Raw genomic sequence first — 12952 nt, forward strand, 5'->3', positions numbered from 1 at the left:
AGCAATAAACCATGCAGAAACGTAAACCGCCGCATGAAACGGTATGTACCATACATTACATACAGTGAAGTATTTAAAACAATGCTGTGCTCAACTATGCACAGCAAGCGCCATACATGTGATTATGAAGACAACTAATAAAAAATTTCTCATATCAAACCCGTTGTTTTACATGTGTTGTTTATTGAAGAAAGTCATACTTTATAGAAGCCTGTTATTTAATCGTGTTGAACAATATGTTGCAATAGCAGTGTGAAAATTGAGTGCGCGTGACAGGCTTGGCCTAAATTCCTTCCTGGAACGTTTCTCGATGGCTGCCTGAATAACATACGATACATTGCAAAGGTAGTGCGCAATTGAACTGTTCGGGGAAGGGAGATAATCACTCACTCTCACTGATACAGCTTGAATAAGATACGATGTACAGCAATGCAAGGTCAGTGCGTGAATTTATCACTTCTATACTACGCCTATAGCTAATGGAGATAATCGCTCAATGCGCAATAGTTTATTCTTACAAAATATAGACAGGTTAACTTTAGCGAAATGGGATCATTTTTAGCTCTTTTAAAAACAAAATGAACAAATTTCATGGGTTATCAGCATTACGAAAAGTGACTAAGTCTCAGAATAGCAAGACGATTTTGAAGCATCTCTTATTGAGATAAACATCAACATTTCACGCACATTTCACATGATTTGTATGTTTCGTTTCGGTAACTGTGTGGCTTGAAATTTCTAAGAAACCAACATGTCGACTTACATGCTCCAAAATTAACCTCTCCCGTATACTTCCCCGCCTTAAGGGCGGGGAAGAATAAACAACACTTGACAAACAAAATATGATGATAATTTGACGTCCTTGGCTGGTTTTATCCCCGACTGTGCCATCTTTAGTGTATAACATACTTTTAAACCAACATCTAGTGGTTAGATAGGTTTGTCAATATAATAAATATCAATATAATATATACTCAAAGTTGTATTAAATTTTTTGAAAAAGGTGTGCTGGTGATCATGGCTAGGATTTTGCTTCTACTTATCACTGTGCTGTAATCTGTCTAGACAAATGCTTATTTACTCCAGTGGAAAAAATAGATCACTTTTTGCTGCAAAACAAACATGACAGGGCACTAGTTTTGTTTGTTTATTTGTTTGTTGTTTAACGCCGAACTCAGCAATATTCCAGCTATATGACGGCGGTCTGTAAATAATCGAGTCTTGACCAGACAATCCAGTGGTTGACATCATGAGCATCGATCAACGCAATTAGGATACGATGACCTGCATCAAACAAGTTAACGAACCCGTTAGTCGCCTCTACCGACAAGCATAGTCGCCTTTTTCCCGCAAGAATGGGTTGCTGAAGACCTGTTCTACCCCGGATCTTCACAGGTCCAGAGCACTAGTATGTAGTATGTCACAGCAAGTGTACTAACTACACTCATTCATACCAGACTCAAATGATACCAATTTTGGTCATTTTCAATCACTGGATTGTCTGGTCCAGACTCGATTAACTACAGACCGCCGTCATATAGCTGGAATATTGCTGAGTGCGGCGTAAAACAGCAAACAAGCATATTTATGTACGTTTTTATATGTTATTGTTACATTATTATAACAGGACATACATACCTCGACATAAACCTTTGCCGTCTTGGAGTAACGGTCGTACAGGGTTTGGTTGTCTAAACTGTCGTCAACGGTTTTTGACCAGTGGTCACGAGCCACAGCTTTCTGTTCCTCAGTGGCGTCTGTAGAAAATTCCTGACTCATTGCGGGCTGAAAGTATCAGTGAATGAGTTCGCGGTAGTCGTGTGAATGAGCTCAGTCAACTGCAGAAGAATTGTTTGGGTCGAGACTTTAAAAACTAACCTCAGTAAGCGGGTATAGTTTTACACCGCTTTCAGCACTTGACAAACAAAATAGGATGATAATTTAGACGTCCATGGCTGGTTTTATCCCCCACTGTACCATCTTTAGTGTATACCATACTATTAAACCAACACCTAGTGGTTAGCTAGGTTTGTCAATATAATAAATATCAATATAATATATACTCAAAGTTGTGATAAATTTTATGAAAAAGGTGTGCTGGTGATCATGGCTAGGATTTTGCTTCTACTTATCACTGTGCTGTAATCTCTCTAGACAAATGCTTATTTACTCCAGTGGAAAAAAATGGATCACTTTTTGCTACACAACAAACATGACAGAGCACAAGTTTTGTTTGTTTGTTTGTTGTTTAACGCCGAACTCAGCAATATTCCAGCAAAATGACGGCGGTCTGTTAATAATCGAGTCTGGACCAGACAGTCCAGTGATTGCCATCATGAGCATCGATCCACACAATTAGGATACGACGACATGCATCAAACAATCAAACAAGTCAGCAAGCCCGTTAGTCGCTTCTTACCCGACAAGCTTAGTCGCCCTTCACCGATAGAATGGGTTGCTGAAGACCTGTTCTACCCCGGATCTTCACAGGTCCAGAGCACTAGTATGTCAGTAGTATGTAGTATGTCACAGCAAGTGTACTAACTACACTCATTCATACCAGACTCAAATAGCTGGAATATTGCTGAGTGCGGCGTAAAACAGCAAACAAACATATTTATGTACGTTTTAATATGTTAAAGTTACATTCGTCATAACCCTTTGCCGTCTCGGAGTAACGGTCGTACAGGGCTTGGTTGTCTAAATTGTCGTCAACGGTTTTTGACCAGTGGTTACGAGCCACAGAGAGTTTGTAGATTTGTCATGTTGAAAGTTCTTAATTTTCCATTACGAGTGAATGAGTAAGCGTGTATGGTTTTACACCGCTTTCATCAATATTCAAGCAATATCACGACCGGTGTCACCAGAAATGGGCTACACACATTGTAGCCATGTGGGGAATCGAGCCCGGGTCTTCGGCGTGACGAGCGAACGCTTCTACCACAAGGCTGCCCAAACGCCCCTGTCAATTATGAAAGTGTGGAATTGATTACAAAGTAATTTTAGCGGAACATACCGATTTGGTTCTGGCTTGTCTTGACAAGTAATAACAGACGAAAACAGGCGAGCTTGAGCTGGGACGATATACACTAAACGTTCGCACAAGAGGCGTTGTACTGATCGCTTTGTGAGAAATGCCTACCCGTAGGGGCGGAACGACCGCAGAAGTGGTCGATGAACCGGAATTTGTGAACGTACTATTAGTGTGCATATATTTTTGTTATGCCTTTTATATATTTTTTACAAATTAAGCTTAACAATTAAATATTTGCAAGTTGCTTGCTAGACCAGTGTATCTCGTTTGTATCTCCACTGGTCTCCGGCTGTTCCTTGGCGAGCGCATTTACGCGAATATAACAATTACGTAATCTTATGTGTGTGTATGTGCATACGTGTGTAGAAATACATACGTGAGTGTACTTGTCATGTGAACGCGTTTACGCATGATTGTGTGTATATTTACACCAGGAGCAAATTGGCATAATGTCTGGAGCAGGTGCAAATGTAAATGTAAATTTGCACTGTGTATATGTTGCAATGTGAACGTTTATGTAAACGTAAGAAGATGATCTAATTAATATCTGTTCTTTTGCCAACACCAAACAAATTGTCAACAGTTGCCAACTTTTATGTGTATATACAGAGTTGAGCGGACAGTCTTTTCTTTTGGTTTCAAGGAGTCAAAACTTTGTGTACAGATTAAATCAAACACATGTTGCTTCACGCGAAATTTTTCGGTGAAGTAACTCTCTTCTCATTCAACTTTGATTGGAAGACAACCTGTTTTGTGTTGAAAGTCGTGAACAGACTGACGAATATGTGTGCCTTACAAAATTTACATACATTATTTACACTCCTAAGATGCTTTTCATGTGAACGCATAGCAAATTTACATAAACGCACGCATGTATAGTTACGCATGTGTAAAATTACTTACGTGAACGGGCGGGTACGTCCGCGTCGGCCTTTGTTCTCTTGGACAAGCACTGATAAATGTTTTGTTATACCATCGGGCTCATGGTTAACCATTGGCTAAAACTGTAATTAAAATCAGCTCTTCTCAGGCAATACTGGGACTATTTTCTTGCCACCTGCTTTGCGTCGTCAACTTTGACAGCCAAGGACAGACAACATAGCCGGAAATTGGAACATCAGAGTAATTGTTAATATAAGGGTAACGCTATTTTTCAGGGCATTATCATTTGCAGAAGCCCGAGGTCACACTCCGTCGCAGTGGTGACTCAGCATAACACCACTGCCACAGGCTAATTTGCATATCACGTGACCGGACTTTTCTCTTGTTTGTAAACAAACGCGCTTTTTCAGAAATCAGTATAGAACGGACTAATGCAAGTATTGGGGGGCGCTTTACATATTGTTTTGCATAACTATATAGATATGCTACTACAACTGCGACAGTGAGTTGCATGACAATATATATTTATGCATCAAAGTGACCGTGTCGCTAGCTCTCCGTTGCGCTTCGATGACAGCACGTGGAGCCGTACAACCAATGTAAACATAGGATAACTACGCAAAAACAAGTAGATTTTTACGTATTTGCATACTTTCTCAATGAAAGTTAACCATTCTATGACATTTGCTTATGAAAATGTGTAGACTTGTTAAACATGAAACGGATGAAAAGCATATGCAATATCTTGAATGGACTGTGAAAGATGTGACGAATCGTCACATGGCGCTGGCCTGTGGCAGAGGTACTATGCTAGCTGGCTGCCGGCCGCATAGACTAACATATAGTCTCTGAAATGAACATATCATACAGAAAAAACAGTTGTTCAGTTATCTTAATAAAAATCTAATAAAAAGGGAGCCCAGTGATTCTCTTCATACTGCAGTAATCTAGACTTGCCAAACATTATAGACTTGCATGGGCTGTAGTTGATATAAATGTATCAGGGTCTGTAAGACAGACTACCGGCCGCATGGAACTCTGGGTAGGAGAGTGGCCCGAGGTCTTCCATTAACTGCCCGACGAAGGAGGGCAGTTGAAAAGACCGAGGGCTTCTGCAAATGATAATGCCCTGAAAAATAGCGTTACCGTTATTATAGCTAAAATGGTCGGAATTTGTTATCAAATAAAAAGAAACAACAATGTCGATTTTGAAACATTTACTGCAATCAACACGAATGTCACTGACCCACTTTTACAAATATGGAAACGTCATAGAACAAACCAGATGACGTCACTATTGAACGTTACGTCACCTATTAGTCCATTAATTAAAAGGTCCAGGTTCAACAAAATTGACGGAAAAGGTTTATTGCTGGATTTTGGTGCCTTGACACCTATGCATTAAAATAAAAAATAGTTTACCAAAATCGGACATGGGGAACCATCCGAAAATAGGTCAAATCCAAGATGGCCGCCAGCAAAAGTAATAATAGTCATAAACGTGGAACCAATAACAATAAAAACATGATGAGTCTATCTATATTAGCTTGCCAGGATAAATGCAAAGGAATGTATATTTAACAATTTTGAAAGGAAAATTCACATAGAAATTTAAAATAATGCTTCAAAATGACGAAAAAGTACATACATTTTTTAATATCAGTAATTCTTGCAGAACATGAACCGATTTATTATAATGTTGACGTTTTACATATAAAATCATACAGTTTATTGTCTTCACATAAATAATCAAGTTAGAAACAAATATAATTGGAAAAAACCCAAAGTATTCCCTTCTTAAAAATGGTGGCCGAGCATACGATGTTTTAAAGATAGACCTAAAGAACATAAAGGTATGTATAAGCTATTTTTCTTTTATAGCTAAAATGAACACTTGTATAATGTATTGTTGATTCGCTCTAGAGAGGAATAACTGATGAAAATATGAACAAATATAAATATAAAATTTGAAACAGAGCCTTAAAATTAACATCAACATTTGTTTCAAGGAAAATCAAGGGAGATAATCCAAACTCCGGGAAGCAGTTATTTTTCTCAAATGGTATTAGCTTCTCAGAAACTTTATTAAAAGTTAATTCAGAAGATGTAATCAAGACATTTAGCACAAAAATCATTTGCTATAATCGGAAAAGCAACATTTGTATCTGTACACATGTCAACCATATTTCTATCAACTGTTACTATTCGCAGGTGACTATTCTCAACTGAAGGTGTCCTATGTAGATCACAGATGGCGACTTGTTTGCTATGCATGGAACCAGTTAACCTGGACAAACCCCCCGATTATGTGAAGTTGACAGCAAAATGCTGCTGTAGCATTAATAACGCAAACAGACTGCACAAATTAGATGCACCAGACATCACATGTGACTCCACATGCTTCCATTGCATCGACTGAACATTAGTCTCAGGATCAAAGTGATGGACCCATGTTTCATCCTGTGTGATAAATCTGTCAAAAAAGTTTGCCTGGTTTTTTTTGGCACATGGTCAAAAGATCCTTTGAGCAATTGACTGGTTCCTGCTTTTGGAAAGGTGTGAGCAACCTGGGAATCCATCGTGCAGACACCTTATGCATGTTCAAATTGTCATGGATGATTTCTTCCACAGACCCTACACTGATCTTGACATCTTGTGCTAACTGGCGAACAGTTATACGTCGGTCTGCCAAAATGGCGGTCTCCACTTGATGGATAGTGTCCTCATCAATGGCTGAATGGGGGCGACCAGGAACGGCAGCTGTTTCCACAGATGTCAGACCACACTTGAACTGGCGATGCCAGTGTTTAACAACGTCATATGATGGGGCATCTTCCCCATAAGTTGCGTTCATTTCATCGAAAGTTTCTATTGGTGTGCGACCTTTCAAATATAAAAACCTAATCACTGCTCGCTATTCTACTGGCTCCATTGTCACACCCTACTCGATCATAACAACTGTAAAAGTGGTAAGATTGATAGTTCGTAGCTGCAAATTCAGACGTAACCCATAGATACATGTATCATTACACATGTGAAATTTTAAACCAAATATGATAACCCTAAGTGGTTTAGGGGAAATCTTTAATGAACACCCCTCGTATGTCTGCAACATACTGTGTCAACAGGCAAGATGATTGGGCCAAGATGGTACAGTCAAGTATCCTGCCCATATACGATCTACCAGCTGAAGAAGCTATCCATCACCATGCTTGTGATAAGAATTTTCGGAGAGGGACAAGTATACTTGCAGCTTATATTGAACATGAGGAGGCTCCACCAAAGAAACGGAGACTTGGTCGACTGAAGTGTATGTCCTAGATGACAGCATTTGAGATTGCCATTTATACTTGGAAGAGAATGATGATGAAACGATTCCTTTGGACAATTTGCATCAAATTATGAAGTCAATGAGTGCACTGAGTGATGATCAACTACACACTACATCTCAGCTGAAAAGGGAATTCATGAATCACTATGGGAACAAGGTATTCATAACTACAATCAGGCAACAACCTAACATTGCATCTCTTACGGCATATGCAAATGTTGCAAAGGTGGACAAATCCGACATGGACAGTTTGATTAAAGTTGGGGGAGGATACATTCATACGCAGGTAGAGACCATGTCGAAACATGTTGATGTGTATCTCGACAATGAGCAGATGGCATTGACTGACACCAATCTTGATTACGTCCCACATGCATTACGCATCCTCCTTCAAGCTATGATCAAGAGCTGAAACAGTAAACTCCATACTGCGTCATTGGGTCAGACAATAATGCATTCGACATGTCCCCATCATTTCTGCCTCCTCGACAAGTTTGACAAAGTATCACACTATAACACAAATATGGTCATCGTAATTTAGTGGATATGATAAGCCAACTCGGTTTCAGCTCCTCGTAAATTTAGAACTCATGGTGTTCACCTAATCAGAGACATTGCAGATACATCCGTGCAATACCAGGCTGGTTATATAGATCATGCCAGCAAAAGGTTTGATGGGACTGGCTCAATCCATGCCATGGGCGAGATGGTGAAACGGAGGGTACCAAGAGTTAAGGTGGACTTGGATGATGTTAAAAAAATCAACAGTGTCAAACTATTCTCACAAAGAAATCCAAAGGCAGTGCTGACGAACATTATCTATCCACCAATTGGTGACTTCTGTCTTGATGAAAAGAATAGCAAACTAAATATTTTGTGGAGTGCGCCACTTCTGTGTGTGTCGACCACTGTGTTCAGGTTGCATGCAGTTGCTCCATTCTGACATTCCATACCCCAGGAAGAGCTCTGAGATATTCTTGTCGATTATCAACATGACACCAAGTGACGAATCCTGTGTCAGATCAACGCTGGAGTATATTTCCAAACATGCCAGACGACATGGAATCACACCGGTTATTACAATCGACCAGCAACTTTGGTGAATTGCATACATGATCATCGAATCACGGCCAGCTGAGAGCCCCTTGCATCAAATAGCCCTGGTCTTGGGGGGATTCCATACTGAGATGAGGTGGGTACAGTTGGGAATCTGATGGCTGGATTTGGGTTAAAGGAGATCATCACTCAAATATATTCAGAGGGTAGTACAGATCAGATGTTGTCCGGCAAATCAGTGTCACAAGCTGTGCGGGCTCATTTCTTGAGGAACCACTTCTGCAATGCTCTTATCGTGTTTGATGGTTATTGTTGTGTTTTTCGACCAAGGATGAGACCCATCAGAGAAGAACTGGAAGTGAGATTGGAGTGTAGTGGATTTCACACCAGACATGATTCTGAAAATGAAGAAAAAGCCCTTTTGGCAAATGAAAGAAACAAACAGAAATTCATCACTCTGTTGGGGTCAAAAATCGAAAAAAGTGGGTTTTCAGATTAAACACTCATCTGGATATGCTGACTATGACATTGCAATGTCTGCCTGTACATTGGCTCAAACGCAGCCTGTGGTAGTGGTAGGGAATGACACCGACCTTCTCATCCTGATGCAATATCACTTCAGACCCGATACCATGAGGCCATCTTTCTTCAGATAAGTACAAAGATCATTGACATCTTCATCCTACAGATGATCCTTGATCCTAATCTCAGCCATTCTTTGCTCTTTGTACATGCATTGTCAGGGACCGACACAACATCGAGGACATATGGCATAGGGATGGTCTCCGGAATATTCAACGGTTTTCATGGTGACAGGTGGAAACCATGCAGAAATCGAGCAGGCTGGTAATCAGGCACTTGCAATCCTCTACGGCTGTATGCCTGGCTTGGATTTTAATTCTGAACGTGTGACAAAATTCACTGAGAAGGTATGTATCAAGCTCAAATTACCTACCCCTTCGACACCTTCCACCGACATCAGATGCTGCCAGATTGCCCAGCCAACGAGTCTGACTCCAAGTGCAGACCTGGCTAGGCAACAATATGGATGCGGCAGAATGGGGCTGGACGCTTCACAAGAGCAACAAGGGCACTATATTGAAACCAATCACAAGGCACCAAGCTGTCACTCCTAAATTTCTGTTGAAAATAATCAGATACAATTGCACTGGAAAGTGTGGATGAAAACACATGCTCATGCAGAAAAAATGTGTCTACAATGTACCTCAGCATGTGGACAATGCAAAGGGATGACATGTTCAAATGGACTTTTCTGACATTACTGAGTGAGTGAGTGAGTGAGTGAGTTTGGTTTTACGCCGCTCTTAGCAATATTCCAGCAATATCACGGCGGGGGACACCAGAAATGGGCTTAACACATTGTGCCCATGTCGGGATTCGAACCCGGGTCTTCGGCGTGACGAGCGAACTCTTTAACCACTAGGCTACCCGACCGCCCCTCTGACATTACTGAATAATCGTCTCTTCTTGTCCAGTATATGAGTGCGAATATAAAGATTGTCTTTAACTTTAGACATTTAAATTGATAGTAAGTTTGACTTGTAAACTGTAGTATTGCAGGGTTATTCCCTCTTTATAAGCCCGTGTTAAGTATTTTGTAGTCCGATATGGAACAATTGCATTTTTTTCACATTTCGGGCAGCTGTAATTTATTTCTGTGTAAGATTTCACTTCAAAATTGTTAAGTATATATTCCCCTGTCTTGATCCTATGAAGTTGTTTATAGATAGTCATCATCCATGTTTAGATTTTGATTGATTCTTATTTGTTTTACTTTTTCGATTTTCGTTTGTATTGATGGCGGCCATCTTGGATTTGACCTATTTTCGGTGTTTCCCCAAGTCAAATTTTGGTAAACTATTTTTTTTTTTAAAGTAGACCTATCAAGGCAGTGAAATGTCTTAAAAAACCTTTTCCGTCAATTTTGTTGAACCTTCATGAAAAATAAACCTTTAATTACCGGACTATATCCCTATCCTATGACGTCACCTAACAACGGGCGTGATAATGGCCCTTCGTCAAGTAATATGAGGGCATTATCAAGTTACAGTGGCCCGCTCATTTCTGATAACATGCGGGCGTTTTTATGATAATTCTATCCATTTTAGCTATAAAAGGTAAGAAACATTTAAATATTATTCTTATTCTTTATTCGGATCAAGTATTTACTTACCGGATCTCCCCAAATTATTATGTTGTGAAATTATTACTCAAACTAGAGACATTTTCCGAATTAAATGTCATGTTCCTCATCTTATCACTCTGTGCAGTTTACCGTGTATGCTCTACGTATGTATTTTCATTTATCAAATTAATGTTAACAATAGTCATAAATCCTTTACGTTTGTTACCCAAATGGGCGCGACATACCACACATGGAATTGTCATGCAGGTTTTACCGTACATGCTCTAAAATGTTATGATTACTAAATTTATCTGTAAACAAATGTTATTTGTCATTACCGTTATTACTTTAGTAAATGTTGCCTCTTAGTATAATGGCTCGGTGCGCAGTTACCGTACATACTGTAATATAACATACATTGCTTTTATTCCCAGACTTAGATTGAAACTGTATCAGGATATTATTATCATCACTATCATTGCATGTCATTATTATATATGAATTATTTTATTTTGAATGATATGCCTTGGCACTTGCTTGAATAAACCCTAAGGACCTCATAGCTCTCTCCTCTCTTGTTTCAAGGCTATCTCCCAAAAGCTAATTCCCCATGTCGAGGCCTGAGCGTTGATCAATAGATCAAAGCTGACTTAGTACGACAAGCAGATTTTAGTTTCACGGAACGCACAAAAACTCCATCAAAATCAGCCTTGCGGAAATGTTCCATGGCTGTTTGAATTAATGGAGAATTGGAGACCATCCATTGCACTTGTGGCTCCAGTGAAACTGATGCACGTTCCTTATGTGTCCCTTGTTTAAAGGGGAAGTGTACACGCAAAAATCACTTTCTTTCTTTTTCTAAACAAAACGCAATTTTAGAATTAGTTAATATCTGTGTTTGAAAATGTAAACTCATTTTTTTCACAGTGAAAGAAGGAAGCTCACAATAGTGTGAAAATGATATGCCGATATGAGGCCTTCGTTTTTCGAGCTAAACAGGCCTGAGTTATCCCCCTTAGATTATGACGTAATTGGTGCCAATTCAACTGGATCCCTGTCTATTCTCAACGCAAAAGATATCAAGTACCAGTTTTCGGTAAAACAACATGGCCTGCGACACACTCCGGCGCAGTGGTGACTCAGCATAACTATGCTGGCTGGCATCCGAGACGCTAGAATCACACAGCTGTACCTACACCACGTGAAGCGGCTCTAACATAGCATGATGACGTCATAATATAATGTTTATCAATAGGCACCAATGACGTCATATTGCAAGGGGCATAAGCCATGGTGTTTTTGTTATGAAAATAGAACACTTGGTAAATGTGAAAAATATAAATCGTTTTAATGCAAAACATATGTTAATTAATTGTGATATGTTTATATTTTTGTCGATGACACTTCTAGGTTAACACTTTTAATGTGGAAAAAGTACAAGAAAAATAGGTTCATTTCTGTGTGAACTTGCCCTTTAAGTCTGGTGATAAAGATACCCCAACAAGTATCGAGGTATCTCCCTGGTTGATGAGCTTTGAAATATTTTTTGTACACCAGACTGCACGGATGGTATGATACAAATAATGCTATAGGTGAAGTATTCAACAACTGATGATATATTCTTATTACATGCTATTGTCCAGAAGTATGCTAGTAAAAAAGGTAAGTTTTATTGTGTATTTGTTGATTTGTCCAAAGCATTTGATTCTTTAAAACACAATATTTTATTTGACAGCCTCCAAGAAGTTGGTGTAACTAGTAGATTTCTAAACATTATTATATCAATGTATTCTAAGCTCATTGCTTGTGGTGGGATTTCGAATAGCCTTTAAATGATTTTGATCGTAATATCGGTACCCGTCAGGGCGGCATTTTAAGCCCTACACTATTTATCATTTTCATCAATCGACTTGTTAAAGTCATGTAGAACTAAACTTCGTTGAGAGGCATTTAGGAGTACTAGGATAAGGCATATGGATGAATATCTTTTTTATTACATTGAGGAGCGACGTGTCGGTGTAGGTTCTAACAGCGTTATCAAGCAAGTGATGTACAGAGTATGGTTGACATATATACAGGATAGGAGGCAGTGTTTATACAGTTGAGTCGGTTTAAGATGTCGTTACACTGGAGTGGAGAAGCCTGTTATGTACACTGAACGGGAAAAATACAAAATCGATTCCTTAATAAATATTCACAACAATGAGATAGTTGGAATTCCTCAAATCATAAACGCAAAGATATATAAGATTCGAACAAATTACGTTGTTTTTCGAAATTTGTAAAAGAAAACGCTCGATGAAAGGAAGCTCTCGTAAAATGATCAGAAATTGTAATGTAATAAATACCTTAATGTCGTACATATACTACTCAAAACAAGTTAAGGATCACCCGATTCTTTCATATTGGTAATGTTAATCTGTCATGGAATGAGAGATTAACTATTGTAATATGAAAGAATCAGGTGATCCTTAACTTCTTTTGAGTAGTATATATTATGGTT

The 12952-nt window shown here is 39.1% G+C and overlaps 1 protein-coding gene across 6 annotated transcripts in view; it reads right to left on the reverse strand.

Moving 5' to 3' along the window:
- LOC124137823 (methyltransferase-like protein 27) overlaps positions 1-12952 on the reverse strand; it is a 31469-nt gene that overhangs the window by 15721 nt on the left and 2796 nt on the right. For 2 of the 6 annotated variants that reach the window (XM_048397474.1, XM_046504538.2), the window contains exons 1-2: positions 3017-3175; positions 1639-1785 (exon numbers count right to left, since the gene is read on the reverse strand). In XM_048397474.1, the coding sequence (XP_048253431.1) occupies positions 1639-1779 (141 nt within the window). In that variant the 5' untranslated portion in view covers positions 1780-1785; positions 3017-3175. Of the gene's footprint in view, positions 1-1638; positions 1786-3016; positions 3275-3937; positions 4108-12952 lie in introns of those variants that run through there. The other 4 variants (XM_048397478.1, XM_048397475.1, XM_048397476.1 and 1 more) reach the window with 4 other exon arrangements.

This window comes from Haliotis rufescens, unplaced genomic scaffold, assembly GCF_023055435.1.
Source record: "Haliotis rufescens isolate VD_foot unplaced genomic scaffold, xgHalRufe1.0.p SCAF_17, whole genome shotgun sequence".
In the NCBI taxonomy this organism is placed as follows: Eukaryota; Metazoa; Mollusca; class Gastropoda; order Lepetellida; family Haliotidae; genus Haliotis; species Haliotis rufescens.